We start from the raw sequence: 20853 nt of genomic DNA on the forward strand, positions 1-20853 counted from the left end.
AAGACAGAGAACATGTAGATCTAGGATTATCTGACCATAATGCAGTTCTGTTACATGTAACTATACAAAAAAACAATACCGGTAATCTAAATAAAAACATTTACACATGAAAAAGATTTTATAATGCTGAAAATATTGAACAATTTAACTTCTTATTATCAAAATTGGAATGAAGTATTAAACGAAAGTGACATTGAGAAAAAGGCAGACACATTTATAAACATTGTTACATATATTTTTGACCAGGCTTTTCCACTGAAAAGAATTAACAAATCAACTACTGGTATTAATAAAATGGGTAAAATTAACTGAATAACTAAAGGTCGAAGGAAGAAAACTCTGCATAGAATATTTAAAACAACAACAGATGAGACTTTCTTACTATAAGAAATATTGTAGAATCCTAAAAAAGTAATGTGTGAAGCGAAAAAAGAACATAATAACAATATAATCCTAAAGTCCAAAAATTAAATGAAAGCCCTATGGACTGTATTGAGAAGTGAAATGGGTGAGTCACAAAAAACCAATGACAAAATAAAAATAGTGCATAATAACAAGACTGAAGATCCACATAAAGTAGCAAATATTTTTAATACCTATTTCGTAAATGCCGCTGAAAATCTAAAAACTTCAGCAAAGAAAAATCTGTCACAAACTGATATTTATAATGGAATGGAGGTAGTTAATTCTATTTTCCTTCATCCTCTTATACACAACACGAAATTATAAAGATAATTAAAAGTCTAAAATATAAATTGTCTTGTGGCCTTGATGAAATACCAGATGCACTAATAAAATCTTGCATTTATCAACTATAATTAAACCAATTGTTGATGTATGTAACTGCTCTATAAATGAAGGTATCTTCCCAAGTGTATTTAAAGTAGCTAAAATTATTCCAATACATAAGAAGGGTGATAAATCAAAAACAGATAATTACAGATCAATATCCCTACCGGTACTATCATCCTTCTCAAAAATCTTAGATAAAGTAATATATAATAGAATGATGTCTTTCCTCGAAAATCATGAAGTCTTTTGTAACTCACAGTTTGGTTTCCGAAAAATGAAATCCATTAATAATGCCTTATTCTCCTTCATTAACAGTATATTGCAAGCAAAAGACAATAAAGAGCAAATGCTAGGGCAATTCCTTGATCTTTGACAAGCATTCGACACTGTGAATCATGATATCCTAATAAGAAAACTCAACAATTATGGAATAAGAGGTTTAGCAAATGATTGGTTCAGATCGTACGGTACTTAAGTAATCAAAAACAGAATGTCCAAATAGATTCAGTTAACTCAAATCCAGCTTTTATCAAAACCAGTGTTCTCCAAGACACAGTACTGGGTCCAATATTATTTCTGCTATATATTAATGGTTTGCCAATAAATATATCCCACTAAGAAACAGTGCTCTTTGCAGATGACAAAAATAGAAGTAGAAATGAGAATACCCTACAGAATAACATAAATGAAGCTAATAATCAATAAAGAGTGGCTAATACATAAAAGACAATCTAAACATCGACAAAACAGTTTTTATTCATTTTAATCAAAATAAAACTCGTAAAAAGTTGCAAATATATTATATTGACAATCAGAATATAAAAGAAGTTGAGTTGGGAGTATGGATTGATTGATTGATTGATTGATTGACTTATTTCAATTTGTCCTGGACTCAACATGCAAGCTTTCTCTCTGGAAAACTGTGCAAATTATGAACATAACATTATGCTTTCAGAATTCTTACGAAAAGCATATCTCTTCCCACTTTAAAAGTACTAGTCTACTATGCTCATGTACATTCCATTCTTTCATATGGTGTAATGCTTTAGGGCATGTCCTCTGAAGCTATAAAAATATTTAAACTTCAAAATAAAATAATAAAAATAATAAAACAAGTCCCTATATGCACTCCAAACAAAGAAATTTTTCAAGAATTAAATATTTTACCACCTCCGTGCATCTACATTCTAGAAACAATTTGCTTCATTCATAAAAATCTTAATTATTTAAAAAGGAACTCTGAAATTCATAACCATAACACTAGAACTGCCAACAACTTGCATATAAATTGTCATATTATTACCAAAAGTCTTAACAGTACTCTTCATATAGGTATCTTATTATATACCAGTAACAAGATACCTGGAGATATTAAACATTTAAATTATGAAGGTTTCAAAACAAGGGTAAAAACTATTTTGTTCCAGTCCATGCAGTCCAAAATTACTGATTTCTTACATCAGACCTATAAAGTAGAATACCTACCTTCATTACTGTTGCACATAATTTTTCTCCAGACAATATTAATAATAAATGTAAAGAATAACTAAGATGAAGTCTTTTGGTTCTTAAAGATTTAATTGCTCTCTAAATAAATCACCTCAGATGATAAACCTGTTTAATGTAATCCCATTGTGTAGACCTATCTTGCAAGGGCGTACTTTGCGGGCTACCGGCGGTAGCCCAAGGAAATTACAAAAGAAAAAGTTTATAATATAACATAATGTAATAATTTTGTATTATTAGTTTTACCATAGTAATTAAAATTAAAGTAATTGTTAGATATATTTTGTGTAATAATAGGGTCAGCGGTAGCCCAAACCCTTTAACCAGTATACGCCACTGCTATCTTGTTTTTACCTAATCTATGTTCGGCTATTTATTTTAATGCCTTTTAAACTGAAAATGTATTATGTATCTTGTTATTTATTGTGTGTTTTAGTAATTTTACTATTTTTTGGAAAACTTAAGAGGAAAATTAAATTCATACTAGAAATCTTTGTGTGTGTGTGTCTATTTTGTGTTTGTATCTAATGACGAACCTATAATCTGTAATAGATTGTACAGAGAATAAATAAATACAATACAATACAAATACAACAGATACCGTAACTAATTTATGTGAGTGTATCACCATGTTAAATATTACTGAGCATAAACGATTAGTGTCCGAGAAACACACAGTTTAAATATGAGCACTGTGTAAAAGAACTGTCAGGGTGGAACTTTCAGATTGCTCTACTGAAAAATTTGCTTTGTGTGACTTTGATCTTTTTTTCCCCTGTATCCTTCATAGGAAATCTTAATACAAATGACCTAGTCAATTAACAATAAATTTTAGTGCATTATTATATAGAAACGTGTGTATTCTGCTAACATCTTTCCTAGGCGAGAATGTAGTCTATTGACATGGAATTAAAAATTGGAAGCCTTCATTCAACTTCTGTAAGACATAAGTTGGATAGATGTGATGCAACATCATGGTGTAAATACACTTCCATGTACACATTATTATTAATGGAAAAAGAGAAAAAGTACCGGTATGCCTAAAGACAATATGCGATATATTTTCAGTGACACCTGGTGTATTCAAGTACTACGAGATAAGATAAAGCATGGAAAACCTATTTTCAATGAACGTGGCACACACCCAAACAGATCACATGTTACACCTGATGATAGTAAGACTTGGTACGCGAATATATAAACAGTTACTCTCATCAGGCCAGTCACTACATGTGTGCTAAGACATCAAAAGAACACTTGGATTCAAATTTAAATCTTCCTCGAAAAAATACTGATATAATCTTACTAACATGTATAGAACAGTCAAAGAAAAGTATCCTAATAATAATATTGCAAAGAGGTTTAATTTGAAATTTGGAATGCACCACATAGATACTTGAAAATTTTGTGATGAACTGTTTGTCAAACTTGTAACCACAGATAATGAGAATGATCTTAAACAAGTTCAATCAGGAAGTACTTTACACCATATTATTTGCAGATGACACAAGACACTCAAACACATTCCAATCTTCAACAAAGGAAATTCTCTTCAAAATATGTGACTGGTTCTCAGTCAATAAATTAGTATTAAATTGTAACAAAACTAACATAATTCAAGTTAAATCCTGTCCAAATTCAACCTCGCAAATTTCTAGCGCAATAATTAACAATAGCTCCCTATTAGAAACAACAACAACCACCAAATTTCTTGGCTTAAAAATCGATAATGTGTTAAATTAGAAAAATCATATTAAAGAAATTACCCCCAAACTAAATTCAGCATGTTTTGCTATTAGACCTATGCAAAAGATAGTAAATATCAATACCTTAAAAACAATATACTTTGCATACTTTCACTTGGTAATGAGTTTTGGAATAATATTCTGCGGAAATTCCACAGATAGTAACAGTATATTCCTATTACAAAAAAAAAAGTGATTAGAATAATAGTAGGTGCCAAATCTAGGGAATCTTGTAGGACTAGTTTTAAAAAACTACAAATAATGCCCATGGCTTGTCAGTATATCTTTTCATTAATAATCTTCCTCTTATGTAATCGTGAAAACTTTGTAACTAATTCAACAGTTCATAGCATAAATATACGTCAAAAATGACTTTCGTACTCCATTGGCAAGTCTATCATGCTATCAAAAAGGAGTGCGTTATATGGCAGTAAAAATTTTTAATAGCCTCCCTATCGATATAAAAAAATGAAACTCAAAACATAAGATTATTTAGGGCCAAATTAAAGAAGTACCTAATTTCTCACGCCTTCTATTCTTTAGGTGAATTCATGACATTCAATAACGCTTCATGAAATTGATATCGGTACTAAAACTTTGTGTTGTACTAGTAGACTATATTGTAAATCTCTTCTGTATATATTTCATCTAGACTGACTATAAATTAAAACTTTATAATAGTATTAAGTTTTTTGACTTGTTCCATATTCTAGCTGTGAAGCAATGTATGAATACCATGAAATGTTAATAAATACAATACAATACAATACAATACAATACAAAAGCAGAACAAGTTTACATTTTCTTTAAAAGAGATATTGAAAAGTCTGAAACTATATCTAACTATGTTGTACTTTGCAAAGACGTGCAGCAGATTCTGTTTTGTCCAAATTTGACTCCAATATTTTTATCAACATCAACTCTCATGTTAAAATGTTACCATATGCATTATAGAAAATAATCAAGCAAACATGTATCTATGGAATGAGATTATTGCTTAAAGAGTGTCAGCAGAAATGACATTCTGTATACATCAAATCAAATTTCTGAAAGCAGACAATCTTAGTTGTTTGATCTGATCATTGTATTGGATAAAATAACAATATTGGAAACTTCTGGCTTTTGTACCAATATTTTGTTCGTTCTACTATATTTACTAAAGTTGAACAGAAATTTTCGTTTTCCAGTCACAGCTTTTTACCCTGTGACCGAAACTTTTCTTTAATTGAAAAACAAAAGTAAAGAGAAAAAGTAATGATATAATGATACCTGATTACTGGAAGTATGTCATTGCTGAAGCTAGACTGAACAAACCATTACACATGACAAAAATTAATCAAGAACAGTTTAAGGATTTTTCCGGCCTGAAAATAAATAAACGAAATTCCAAACTAAAAAAATTACACAAGGTATGTGGATTCAGTTGGTGATCCATTCATTGTTAGAACTAGAAGCAGTCATAACACACTCAGACCTTGGGATCAATATTCTATAGGAAATGTTGGAGAAAATCGAATCCCTCCTGCTGTAGAACCAACAGAATCACTGTGCAGAAGCTTTTTCCTCGTCACTGAGCAAAAAAGAGAATGATCTCCATAGCATGTGTGCCTTTCTACAATCTGAGTATCGTACTTACTATGAAAATCTTCCATGCACTGAAAAAGATGCAATGTGAATAGCATCATGGGACTACAAAGTGTTGTGTTACAACCATACATTATTCCATGCTCAAAATTTATATTGTGTTCAATGAGAAAGCCTAAATCTACATGTGTCATACAATGTTCTTCCATGAAAAGTTGATTTCTACTTCCACTATAAAGAAATGTTTTACATTTCGTACTTATAATAAAACGTTTCTTTCATTAACAAAACCAAATTGTAATATTGCTGCAGTTTTTTTTTAATTTCCCTACAATTTACCTTTTTTTTTAAATTGATTATTTAACGATGCTGTATCAACTATGAGGTTATTTAGCGTCGATGAGATTGGTGATAGCGAGATGGTATTTGGCAAGATGAGGCCGAGGATTCGCCATAGATTACCTGGCATTCACCTTACGGTTGGGGAAAACCTCGGAAAAAACCCAACCAGGTAATCAGCCCAAGCGGGTATTGCACCTCTTAACCGACTGAGCCACGCCAGTGGCTAGTTTACTTTTTGTTCCTTACAACGTTATTCTGGGAACTTCTCAATCTATCTTCTGGTTCGAAAAACCGTATCCTGTTGTTTAATAAAAGATTTAATTTCTGTTACTTCATGTCTTCAGAAGAAAAGTTACGAGTTTTCCACGCTGTATTGGGATTTATATCGGAACAACTTACAGGTACCATAATTAGGATCATAGGCGGAGAGAAAACCGTTTCCTTGAGGGGGGGGGGCAAAGCAAAACCATAGATTCCCCATATAATGGGGTTCTGAGAGACATTATTTACCTCCTTCCCCCGTTACAGCTTGACCGTGGTACAGTACAGTATATCGGAATATGGTCATTTAATAAAGGTATTTTTTTGTGGAGGGGGACACGTTTCTTTCAGTGTTACATCCATATTCGCGATGTTTCGGACCGAATTTTATAGGGCTTGAACTGTAGATCTACTACAAATTATAATAGAGCATAATTTAAAACAATCTCCCTCTTTTTCTCTCTTGTACAGAAACACATGCATGCATCAATAAAACTACGTAACAGTGATAACAGGAACTTTTTTTATATTAAGCTTTCCTGAAGATATCATACGAAATGTAAATTCTAATTATTTTATTTAATCTCGTCTTTAAGTTTACACATTATACCCGGATCACTTTTCTTTTTTCTGCATTGTTGTGCAGTATGTTACGGTATTCATATTTCTCCAAGTGGCGGCCTGAACACCTGCAGACTTCTAACACAAGAGTACAGGCTGTTACAAAAGAAATATTACAGTGCTTCCATTCCTCAAATGAGGTATAGAAATTCTTATACATTCAAAAATTTAAAATAAATATTATAATCCAGACACATGATCTCAAGACATTAATTCGTCAATTTAAGCACAGAAACTTAATCATAAAAAACAAAAAAAAAAAAATCTTTTGAATCATTATTTTCTAATGTTAATAAAAAAAAGTTCAGACAATCACTGCCCCCCCGTGCCCCCCCCCATTACTCCGCCTATGATTAGGATAATAATTATAATATCAAACATGAGAGATCGCCTTCTCTCTTGGATTCATTATGCATGGTTAATCCAATCAGCCTATTGAAGAATGCACTAGAAGGAATGGTGAACGGGAGAAGAGTTCGGGATAGAAGAAGATATCAGATGATAGACGACATTAAGATATATATGGATCATATGAGGAAACAAAGAGGAAAGCAGAAAATAGGAAAGACTGGAGAAAGCTGGGTTTGCAGTGAAAGATCTGCCCTTGGCCCGAACACTAAATGAATGAATGAATCCAAACAATCCAAAAAATGCAAATCTAGCTTTCAATGTTATGGTTTATTTAACGACTCTCGCAACTGCAGAGGTTATATCAGTGTCGCCGGATGTGCCGGAATTTTGTCCCGTAGGAGTTCTTTTACATGCCAGTAAATCTACTGACATGAGCTGTCGCATTTAAGCACACTTAAATGCCATCGACCTGGCCCGGGATCGAACCCGCAACCTTGGGCATAGAAGGCCAGTGCTATACCAACTCGCCAACCAGATTGACTCTAGCTTTCAAGTAAAGCTCCCTGTGAAGTAGACTTAATCCCTAAAAAGCTGGTGACTCTTCATTTTTGGTGCTATATTACCTTGGTGATGGAACCTGTAAATAGTTCTGAATCATTGGATATATTAAGTCCAAATATACTGTGAAAAATTACATGAAAACCTAACATTTCATATCTGAGTCTGATTAGTGCTAGTGATTTTATTCTATACGACTCTTGAACTAAATTAAATCTTAAAAGTTGATAGGTATGTGATTTTTAAATATTTATTAATACTTTTAAAATGTTTTTGTTCAATATTATAGTCTACAAAATCAAAATTTGATGCTTGCTTCGCGCATTTTGTTGCTTACTGTAAAAAAATGTCTATTATTAGAGTTTTTCCTGCGATATATCTATTATAAAATTAAAAAAATAATGCGTTTATTTGACTTCAAAAGTCACATCTTGCATGAAAATAGCATGGCAACTTGTGTGAAAAATTTTTGCTCGAGCGACTAACTGTTGACATTCTACTGGCCTTTTGCAAAAATTCTTCTCATATTCATACAGGAATATAATGGGACTGAAGAGAACATCTTCAAGAGACATTTCGGTTTACAAATGGTATGCATTTGAAAAATGACATTGCAGTCAAAGTTTCTTTGTCACATCCATTAACTGTAAAAGATCAGTACATCACTGTGGAGTAATGGTTAGAATGTCTGAGTGTGAAATGAGCGGGCTTCTTGCTACAAGTTACTGGTTGCGTTTTTTCCGAGGTTTTCTCTGAAGAAATGGAGCAGGAATGCTGGCTAACTTTTGGCTTTGGACCTCGGACTCATTTTGCTATCATATTTATTCGCATATTATTTCATTATTATCATAGTCTGGGTTAACTTCACGGTGTAGCATGCTGTACTTGTACAAGAGCGCGATCATTTGGTGGCAAGTATGTTCACAGAACAGGAGTGGTAAGTAAAATAAGCCTCGAGCTGAGGTGCAAGCCTTCGGGCCCCTCTTCTGGAAGGGGATGAGAAAACATAAAAAATGCGACATTCCTACTCTGTAGGCCTACTGACGGAACAAAATTGCATACATATGCAATTAGTTGCTTAGCACTGCACACGAACCTCACATGATATTACTTTTTACCCACTTACGTAAATTTTTTATAATTTTTAATGCTATATGATATCCAGTCCTAGAACTCACAGAGATAAATATGTAAGGATTGAGGACAGTTAAATGTAATGTTTCTATAATAAAGATTTAATCATAATATCACTGTTACTCACCAGGCAAAATCTGTAAGTATATTTTTTCCGCTGAAACTGTATATTCTTGGTTGCTGAGAGAAGAATCCACCATCGCCATTGAACATGTCTTTCCAAGAGTTAAACAATACTTCACCCTGTAATTTTCATAAAATCAATAAGCATGGTAGGCTACACCACAGTCTAGTATATACAGTCACGAAGCTCAATATGTAGTAAATATGCATCCATAGATAGTCGCTAGCCACTAGGATTGTTACTATCGCCTCATTACAGACAATGCGAAATAGTACCGGCACGGTCTATTGTTGCTAGCACCCTCACAACTCAAACTTCGTGACTGTATATACTAGACTGTGGTTATACTGTAATTTTATATACCTACTAGTATTCAGTGAGGGAAGTGGGAAAAAACCGAAGGTGGCATACTGTACACCATCATCAGTGTACAGTATGCACCAAAACAGCTGTAAGCCACATGTGCTTATATAATTAACACTAGTAAGTTTGCCATTTAATCAATCATTTAAAAATATATGTATTATTTACACTTACACTTCACACGTGTAAAATTTGATATGTAGGCCCAATAAGAGACCACAACGAAAACTGAGACACTTTGAAGTAGCTACAGTATAATAAAATATGGTACAGTATTCCATAACATTTAGAAATATTTTTAATGAAATGAAAAGAAAGCAGTGTTAAAATAATGCATAAAAAATGCGTCTAATGTGCATGCATGAAATGATATGAGACATTAAAATACAGTAAGGCCAAACTTGACAGTGACCTTGTTTTGTGCTGTAAAGCCAGAATCAACAGTGTTACACAGTTAGTTTTGCAAGTTTCTCTTACTATTAGGAATAGAGAAGAACCTGAGTGTAAACAACTGTTTACTTTAATCAGTTGATACAGTAGTCAGTTGAGTCTGACCTTTATTAACTACAACGCTTCATATGAGATACAAGTATATTACCAGTATATACAGGGTTAGTTAAAAGTCCCGCACCACCTAAATAACTTTTGAAGCATTTAGCTCAGTGACATGAAACTTTGTATGTGGGGATAACCATATACTAAGAACTCAATAATGGTATTACCGAGTTTCTTCTACTTCCGGTTTAACCGGAAGTAACTCCAACTCTCTTATTTTAAATGGAACACCCAATATATTTTTTTTTTATTTTTGAATAAAGCTCATTAAGAGCTTTTCAAAAATTACCCACACTTGATACTTCTGTACAAATTCAGTGTTGCTAAGTCAAGAAAAAAGAAAAGTGTATCGAATATTAAAATAATAAATGCGCTACCTAAATAACTTTTGAAGCATATGGTTCAGTGATATGAAACTTGGTATGTGAGGATAACCATATGCTAAGAACTCAATAATAGTATTACCGAGTTGTTTCTACTTCCGGTTTAACCGGAAGTAACTCCAACTCTCTTATTTTAAATGGAACACCCAATATATTTTTTTATTTTTGAATAGTGCTCATTAAGAGCTTTTCAAAAATTACCCACACTTGATACTTCTGTACAAATTCAGTGTTGCTAAATAAAAATGGAAGTGGTGCAAGATATTCCTAAAGCCTGGTTAAATCATTCCTTAAATGGTTTCTATGATCAAGTGACACATTATAAAGCAGCTGAGGGCTACCAATTTGAACACATAATTTAAAAGGTGAGCTAGCTTTGTTTTATTTTTGTTAGGAAAGGAGTATTTTATTATTTTAATATTCGATACACTTTTCTATTTTCTTGACTTAGCAACACTGAATTTGTACAGAAGTATCGAGTGTGGGTACTTTTTGAAAAGCTCTTAATGAGCACTATTCAAAAATAAAAAAAAATATATTGGGTGTTACATTTAAAATAAGAGAGTTGGTGTTACTTCCGGCTAAACCGGACGTAGAAAAAACTCGGTAATACCATTATTGAGTTCTTAGTATATGGTTATCCTCACATACCAAGTTTCATGTCACTGAATTGTATGCTTCAAAAGTTATTTAGGTGGTGCGGGACTTTTAACTAACCCTGTATAATGTTAGTGTTGTGATTTATAAATTCCGACAAATTATCATTTCCTATAAAAATGCGCAGTGAGAGAATGCAGTCTTTATGAGCTCTGTTAACATCACAAACATTTTTCCATTCACTTTCATTCATGTTTATACTACTCGAAAATAAAGAAAAGCTGTTTTCTTCTTTCAGTACAAAACTAGTTTTAATGTTACCTTAATATTGACCACTGGCAGTTCTCGATCAGTGTAACGCACAATCGAGTCAAGGTTCTGCACTCTTGAAGACAGGAATGCTCTAAATGTTCCTCGGAGACCTGCTCTTCGGGATTCTCGATAACAAGAGTAATCAGCTCCTCTTACACCTGTCATATCCCCAGTGTAGGGTTCATTCAGTGCAGCCATCCTAAGCTGTGAAAGTGAGAACATATTAAGGTCATATTAGCCCTCTGACAATATTAAATATCCACATAACATATATTTAATACAAATATAAATGACATTTCGTTACGCAGATGTCCAGTTTAGTTCTATTTCTAAAACAATGTACTGTACTGTATTACCGGGATTATTATTATTATTATTATTATTATTATTATTATTGTTATTATTATTATTATTATTATTATTATTATTATTATTATTATTATTATTATTATTACTACTACTACTACAAATTTTAGTAGACGACAATGTTCCACAACAGTTTATCCACAATATTCATAACATTATAACCAAAATAAAATAGCAATTAAACAAGATGGTAAGCTATCATCTTGGACACCCATCAATACTGGTGTAAGACAAGGATGTTGATTATCACCCATTCTCTTTATTATTTATATGAACCGAATAATTAAAGAGTGGAAGCAAACTAGCCATGGATGTATACAAATTAACAGACATCTTAAATTGGATTCAATTCTCTTTGCAGATGATTTGGTATTATTAGCACTATCAGAAGACCACCTCCGAAGGTCAATATATCATTTGCAGCAAGTAGCAGCCACATACAATATGGAAATTTCAACAGATAAAACAAAAATTATGGCATTCTGTGGGAAATACCCAATACAAAGTAAAATTTGTCTCGATAATAAAATATTAGAAAGATTTAATAGTTTCCCATATTTAGGTTACAATCTTTCCATTTTTGAAGAGTTGGACATATCACAGAAAATTAATAAATACACAAGAGCTATGGGCATTATAAATAGTGTGATGAAACCATCCTTGGTTCAGAAACACACCCGCATACGTCTCTACAACACATTGGCACGACCAATGCTCAGCTATGGCAGCGAAGCATGGACACTGAGGAAAGCAGATAAAAGCAGAATAACGGCTTGTGAAATGCGATTCATGCGAAGAACAGTGGGCTATACTAAGTGGGATCTGAAAAGAAACTGTGAAATTTTAAAAGAACTAAATACTCAACCAGTTTTAGATTACATTGTTCAATATCAGTCTAATTGGAAACATCATTTGGAAAGAATGTGTAATAGTAGATTCCCAAAGGCAATTTATGATTATATACCACATGGCCAAAGATCTGTGGGTCGTCCTGCTAAGAGATGGCATGAAAATTTTATGTGAGACGACCGTAACAGGCCTTGTGGCCTAACACTTGTCAGGCAGAAGAAGAAGAAGAAGAAGAAGAAGAAGAAGAAGAAGAAGAAGAAGAAGAAGAAGAAGAAGAAGAAGAAGAAAAAGAAGAAGATTATTATTATTATTATTATTATTATTATTATTATTATTCCTGAATATAATGAACATTAAAGAAGTAAATCTTAGAAAATTATGTAGAGAAGTTCTGAAAGATGATATTAGTGTGGGTAGTTACAATTGTTAGGTACCATAATTTATTATGGGTGTTGCTGAGGTTAAGGAAGCTAAAAACTTGAAACCCCTGTAAAGATTTAGCAACATTATTAAAATGATCTGTATTAGTAAGAAAATGATTCCATTGAGTAAAACAATGTTAAGTGTTAAATAGGAATTGTGTCTTTTTTTTTTTAATTTAATACCGGTAGTTTATTATGAAAGGAAGTTAAGTAATAAAAATATAAATTTTCAGGAAATTAAAAAAAAAGGTCTAGGGCAAAAATATAATTTCTTCAACAGTTACTGATGATAATACTTTATTCTCAATTGAGAATAATAACACTTAATAATTTATTTCAATAATTGAAATTTTAAACTATAAAAATTGCATAATTTTATAATTTAACGTAGATACTTTTTCAAAATAAATAGTATCAGATATTCCTACTACGTTTCAATTGTTTTATATATCACAGGGGAAAGAAAGTCTACATGATGTAATGAATTAATAAAGTAGTAACACACAACTTTCTAAGCAACAGTGTCAATATATTCGTACTTAATTTTCATCTGGATCTGCAGAGGTCCCTACAGTTTTTACTAGTAGGCCTACTAGTTCAATCTAACCTTGAAGATAATCATCTCGAAGATGATTAGTGAGAATTAGTTATAAGTATCCTCGTTAGAAATATCACTATCTATACTGTACGTTGACATTCGCAGTAGGAACATTTGGCACAGATATTTTCTCTAAATTGCGGACATGGCATTCACCACGAAGCTTTGCACTTTTTATTTTGAACTATTTATATGACTTATTCGTGCACCTCTCATTTTTTTTCTAGACACATTGACATTAGATTTATTGAAGACATTTCAAATATTTATTAATAGTATGTTATACTACTCAAACCCAAATTTAAGAATTTCCCAAATTTTTCTAGTTACCATTAATTTATAGTGTTCTGACCAAGGGCAGGTCTTTCACTGCAAACCCTGCATTCTCTAGTCTTTCCTATTTTCTGTCTTCCTCTTTATCTCTGCATATGGTCCATATATCTTAATGTCGTCTATCATCTGATCTCTTCTTCTGCCATTAACTCTTCTCCCATTCACCATTCCTTCCAGTGCATCCTTCAGTAGGTAGTTTCTTCTCAACCAGTGATCCAGCCAATTCCTTTTTCTCTTTCTGATCAGTTTCAGCATTATTCTTTCTTCATTCACTCTTTCCAACACCGCTTCGTTTCTTACTCTGTCTGTCCATTTCACATGCTCCATTCTTCTCCAGATCCACATTTCAAATGCTTCTATTCGGTTCTCTTCATTTCGTCGTAATGTCCATGTTTCTGCCCCATACAATGCTACACTCCACACAAAGCACTTCACTAGTCTCTTCCTTAGTTCTTTCTCCAGAGGTCCGCAGAAGATGCTCCTTTTTCTATTAAAAGCTTCCTTTACCATTGCTATTCTCCTTTTCTCTTCTTGGCAGCAGCTCATGTTACTGCTTATAGTCAAGTTACCATATGATTTTGAATTCCTATATCTTACACCAGAAAAAAGTGACTGCTTTCATTTTGAAAAAGATGTAAGTCAGTTTCAAAATAAAGTCGAAATTGAACTCAGCAGTAAAATGATAAAAGATGTGAAGACTTGTGTCATTTTCATACTAAATGGTGTATTCAAGGATGCAAATCATATAAAGCTATTCAGTTCAAATTTGTTGATTTGTTGACTTATACCCTTTTCAAAATAAACAATAAACGATTTAATTTTATTAAAGGTGGGGGGTTGGGAATTACGAAAATGCGTGTATCCATTGCCTACCCATTTCACTTGCATGATTCGGGTTAGCTAGGAAAATGTATGTATATATGTGTCTAATGCCTACCCACTTCACTTGCGTGATTCGGGTTCCGCATATTGCGGACAGATGACAGGACTGTGACACATTTTCAAGTTGCACATCACTTTGGCAGGCCATGCTATGCATGATGTGTATCTGTGGAAAGTTATGTCATGTACTAGAGTGAGTGTATGTGCAAGTGTAGTGAAGGAATTGGGTGGTGATGATGAAGATGAGGAAGGGAGAAGGGGAAACCCGGTACCAGCACATATCCTACTCCAGTCAAATAGCACCAAGGGGCCACCAGGCTTAACGTCCCCATCTGATGGACGAATCACCAACAGCGAGATATGCCTTCTCTTCATATGCACTGCAGAGAAATTTGGGATTTAACCCAGGCATATTAATGCACAATTTAGTGATTGGAAGTTGTACACCACCATCTCTCCTAGTCTCGAGGTAGAAATTTTACATGAAAATTTCTGATTCTGCTGGGAATCAAACCTGGGCCAGCTAGTCTGGAGGCAGACATGCTACCACAAAGCTAACTTATCTCTCTCTATTCTCCTGTAACTTCATCCGTCTTAGTCCCAAATATTTTCCTAAGCACCTTATTCTCAAACACCCTTAACCTCTGTTCCTCTCTCAAAGTGAAAATCCAAGTTTCACAACCGTACAGAACAACTGGTAATATAACTGTTTTATAAATTATATTTTTCAGCTTTTTTGAGAGCAAACTGAATGATAAAAGCTTGTCAACCGAATAATAACAGGCATTTCCCATATTTAATTTGCGTTTAATTTCCTCCCGAGTGTCATTTATATTTGTTATTGTTGTTCCAAGATATTTGAATTTTTCCACCTCTCCAAAGGATAAATTTCCAATTTTTATATTTCGTACAATATTCTGGTCACGAGACATAATCATAAACTTTGTATTTTCGGGATTTACTTCCAAGCCTATCTCTTTACTTTCTTCAAGTAAAAGTCCCGTGTTTTTCCTAATAGCAGAGCGTTTAGAATAGAAAGTGTGGTAACTCGGCAAGGGTCTAATGGGACTTTTAAATCCCCTAGTGTCGCCGCGGCAACTGAGCGAAACATTGGCGTGGCGATCATTCTAAGATTGCAGTTTTCCTCTTAATACTATGGACAGAGCATGTAGAACTCGTTCTGCTATGGAATTAAGAAGATATTTCTTGTGGTGTTCGGGTGATTTTTATTGTGCCGTTTATGTGAGCGAGTAGTAATAAGCCTAATTGTTTTGTTCTTGATGTAAATCCAATTATAGATACTCTATAATCTGTAAGGAAGAGACTTTCTTTTATCCATCCATAGACTAGACTATTTTTCAGAAGTGGTGTAGAGCAATTCCACGAACACAGAAAACTGTATGCTCGTTCTTATAACTGTGATATCCATTTTTCTGCGGTTTTGATTGTGATTTTTTAAAATTATGATTTATTTAACGACGCTCGCAACTGCAGAGGTTATATCAGCTTCGCCGGTGTGTCGGAATTTTGTCCCACAGGAGTTTTTTTTACATGCCATTAAATCTACTGACATGAGCCTGTCGCATTTTAACACACTTAAATGCCATCGATCTCGGCCGGGATCGAACCCGCAACCTCGAGCATTGAAAGCCAGCGCTATGTCAACTGCGCTACCGAGGGCGAATTTTGATTGTAAGAGCCGATAAATTTATTATTGCCAGTAAAGAGGTAGGACTTCCACGCAAGAACTGGAGACCAAAACCGTATGCTATAACACATATTTTCCCAAACTTGCCTCGATATCTTAAAAAAAGAAAAGAAGAGAAAATATCCAACGAAGAGGACATAAATCCGTTCTCATAACAATGTATCCTTACCAAGTACCATCTGGCTATGACCAATTCCATTGACGCTAAATAATTCAGCAGTTGATACAGCATCGTTAAATATCCGAGTAAAAAATAATTGGATGTGACACCCGAAAATCAGAAGAACACCTTAGTTGATCATGCGCTTGTATGCATTTATGTACCATTACTCCACACCTGAATGCCCAAAATTATGTCTAGTTACATTGACCGTAACAAATACTGTAGACCGTAATTCCTTCCAGTGAATGAACCCCAGACCAGCATTTCAGCTGTTTAGTGTGAGTTTTCAAAATCGATACATTTTTTAGAGTCACAAACTGTGATGGGTTCGAGGAAAGTGAAAATACAAAAGAATTCAAAGGTGAATGAACGACCATGCAGATACGTTGAACTCAAAGACTCCCTCGTCTGCCCTGTACAAAGAATTCTAGCATTACACGATTTTAGAAAATATATGACACGTAATTGACAATATAAAGAACACGTTTGCCTAAGAAAGAACCCTTGAATTATTTAGAGTGACAATTCAGAGCATTAGCGAAATATATTAATTCTTGTGGGATAGCAGATTTAAATATATTCAGACAGAAAAAAATTAACTAGGATCCTCTAGAGCGATATTTAGGAATTAGAAAATGATTATCTTGGATAATTACCATAGACTTTCTACATGTGAAGATTTTTCAATCTATGTGCCGGTTAAAAAATGTGCTGTATTAAAGTGCTAATTGTGAACTCCTAATTGAATCCAAGCACCTAGCTTCTACTTCATTAAATATGCATGTTTAATTATTAATTATTTTATTTTTAATAATAGCACTTTAGTCGTAATTAACGTAAAAGTTATTTCGGTAACAAAAGTACAGTATAATTCTACTTTGCATCTAGGCTAGAACTTAATCTGGTTTACAATTTTATTACAGTTGTTTATTACGTTTCCACATCATAAGAGATTTCTAATCGAGCATATGAGAAAGTAATAGACCTCATGGAAAAGTCGTTAATTTAATATTCTCTAATAAGTAGCATACAACTACTTAATATAGTGCTACCAAATTGTTTTAATTTTACAAAACACAAAATAACCTAGGTATTTCAAAAGATCAAAACTTACATTAGCATAGATATAATATCGAAGCTTAATTTATGAGTCTAAGTTGCACGTAATATTTTTTGTTCCCCTGAATTACGTATAGCCTAAACCAGATACAACTGCAACTAATGACTAAATAGTAGATAAAAACTATTGGTGAAAATAAAGTGTCTCCTTTATTATATTACAATCTTACTTGTGTATAAAAACTATAATTTCATGTCAATGCTACTTTATAATGCCATAAAAATTTTCAGTTTTGTGATGCTGTACTTTTTTTTTTTTTTTGCGTATTTCTGGCTGAAGCCGGCACAATGTTCCATTTTTCGGTTAATTATTATATTTACTATTCAGGGTTGTGTTATATAACTCACAATTTGTTAATATAGTAATATTACATTTTTAAAGAAGTAAAATATTGTAACTAAGTACTTTACAATACATTCTTATCTAATGGGTTATTTTTAAAAACCTTTTTCATTCACTTGAATAGCGATCTTGAAACTGGGCACTGAAAATAGGGCTAGCGCCACTCGGCTACGATCCACTGAACTAGAGGAAGTAACGTCTTCTACCCGCTCTGGCAGTAGTAAAAAAGTATTGGTGAAAATATAATGTCCCATTTGATATATTATATTATACTTTCTTGTACATCGAAAACTATAATTTTGTGTCAAAATGTACTTACAACAACACAAAAATGTTCAGTTTTGCGAAGCTGTACTTTTTTTTGCGTTCTTCTCTCTGAAGCTGACAGAATGTTCCAGTTTACTGTTGATTATTATACTCGTATTTACGATTCAGGAGTGAATGATGTAACTCAAGAGTAGTTAATGTAGCAGTATTTCATTTTTTAAATAAGTAAAATATTGTGATAAACTATAATATACTTTTATCTAGTGGGTATTTTAAAAAACATCTGCATTGACTCGAATAGCGCTCCTGAAACTGAGAACAGAAAGCAGAGCGAGCGCCGCTCTGCGACGAACTGCTGGACTAGTGGAAGTATCGTCACTTTCTCTTCTACCCGCTCTGCTAATAGTTTGTGAATTTTCTCCTAACATATTCGTGTCATCCACATAGACAAGCAGCTGATATAATCCATTCAATTCCAAACCCCCTCTGTTATCTTGGACTTTCCTAATGGCATATTCTGGAGCAGTGGTTCCCAATCTTTCTGAAGATGCAACCCACTTTTGGACAAGACATTATTTTGCGGACCCCCCCCCCCCTCACCCCGCTCTATCAGTACTAAACCCCATTTCAAAAATATAAATCCTTGTAAAATCGAAAATAATGATAATTTTATTCAGAATCGGTGGATTACCATCCAAATTGAATTATATATGGTGCAACAATTACACGAAATAATAGGTAAATATCATTTCTTGTACTTCAAACCATTACCATTGTGGCACTGTGGTAATAGTTCAATACAAAGTGGTAAATTCCATCGAAGGAAGGGCATAGCAAACTCGTATTTCCAGAAAAATTTGTGAAGGTACGTATGGGTTCGTTATATGAAAATACTCTTTATCACATGGAAGATGACTTTCTTGGGGTAATGTGTTGAAAAAGGTTTTAGAGTTAAGAATAGAACTTTTAATATACCTCACTTTTAATTTACAAGTCGAGAAATCGGAATATATGCAAACCTATTTTCGAATTGAAGAATGTGATCCCAAAACTCATTCAGTTCATTTGGTTATTTTTATTATTTGTACATATATATTATATGTGTTTTTCTTTAGATTTCTATTATATTTTAAGCTTCTAAAGTGTTACCATTTTTTTAATTGTTCTTTGTTTCTGTATCATAATGACGAGTCTGTGTTTCATCCATAGTTACAATACGAACCAAAAGTTTAGAGGAAGCAACTTCAAAACAATGGCAAAGCAATTTGGAAATAGTCACTCTGTTTCTTTTCTGATCAGCGTTCAGGCATTTAGGAATCCACTTAGCAGTTAATTTTCTCATATCAAATACGACGTACAATGTGAAAGACGTACTTATAGGAAATTTTCAGTCTTTTATATTACACTCCAACCCAATTCGTCGACATGACAGTGATATTTTCTGGAGTGGCCAGAGAAACATACAAATAAACATACAATTTCGTATCTGAGCATTCCATCACCCATTCGCCTAGTCCCTCAGTGTGGATTTGCCTATACCAACTCCGCTAAATAATTTTATATACTGGTATTTATGATTCTTCACAATCACAAGAATATGAAAGCACTTCCCCGAAAGTGCCTCACTTAATCATACAAGGAGAATTAGGCTAAATGATTTGATGAAAGATCTGGGCCTTAGTAAATCTAAAGCATACTTGTTAGCTTCCAGACTGCAAGGTTGAAATTTATTATCAGAAGACACTAGAGTGTCAGTATTTCTTGTATGAATCTTATGTTCCACTCTATTTGGTGAAGGATGATGTTCTATCTTGTAATGATATTGACGACCTAATGAATGCCCTTAATCTTCAACAAGAAGACTGGCGGCTGTTAATAGATTTTCCGAAAACAAGTTTAAAAGTTGTTCTTCTCCACAATCGCAGTGTCTTCCCATCTGTCCCAAAAGTTTATACTGGTACCATAAAAATAAAGAAACATACAAAAATATTAAATTCATTCTACAATGTATTTACTATTCGAAGTCTGAATGATGTATATGTGCAGATATAAAATAAGGTGTTAGCTTCATTTCTTGGAATACAGTCTGGCTTCACAAACTTCTGCTTCTTTGTGAATGAGATAATCATGCCAAAGATATTTATTATAAAATAAAAATATGGCCAACACGACAATTACTAGACCCAGGGAAGAAAAGTATTCTACATCATTTCCTTGCACCTTAAAATAAAGTATTTTCATCCCCTTTGCGCATTAAGTTGACATTAAGTTAATGAAACATTCATTAAAGCTATAAAATGTGAAAATGAGGCATTCCAGTATATCCAGAAAAATTCTCCAGATGTCAGTGATACAAAAATAAGAGAAGGAGTTTTCAGTGGACCTCAAATGAAGGACCAATATTTCGAATCTTCGTTGAAGAGAAAACATAGAATCATTGATTTGCTTTTAAGGAAGGTGTATTAAATTTTCTTGGCAACTATAGAAGTGAGAATTATCAAGAGCTAGTGAAAAATTTACTGGTGGCATATAAAAGACTGGTTATAACATGTCCCTGAAAATTCACTTCCTTCAT

At 33.2% G+C, this 20853-nt stretch overlaps 1 protein-coding gene across 12 annotated transcripts in view; it reads right to left on the reverse strand.

Moving 5' to 3' along the window:
• LOC138710493 (collagen alpha-1(XVIII) chain-like) overlaps window positions 1-20853 on the reverse strand; it is an 864740-nt gene that overhangs the window by 6118 nt on the left and 837769 nt on the right. For all 12 annotated transcript variants that reach the window (XM_069841426.1, XM_069841424.1, XM_069841425.1 and 9 more), the window contains 2 exons: window positions 11238-11432; window positions 9022-9137 (listed from right to left, as the gene is read on the reverse strand). In XM_069841426.1, the coding sequence (XP_069697527.1) occupies window positions 9022-9137; window positions 11238-11432 (311 nt within the window). The remainder of the gene's footprint in view (window positions 1-9021; window positions 9138-11237; window positions 11433-20853) is intronic.

This window comes from Periplaneta americana, chromosome 12 (assembly GCF_040183065.1).
Source record: "Periplaneta americana isolate PAMFEO1 chromosome 12, P.americana_PAMFEO1_priV1, whole genome shotgun sequence".
Lineage (NCBI taxonomy): Eukaryota > Metazoa > Arthropoda > Insecta > Blattodea > Blattidae > Periplaneta > Periplaneta americana.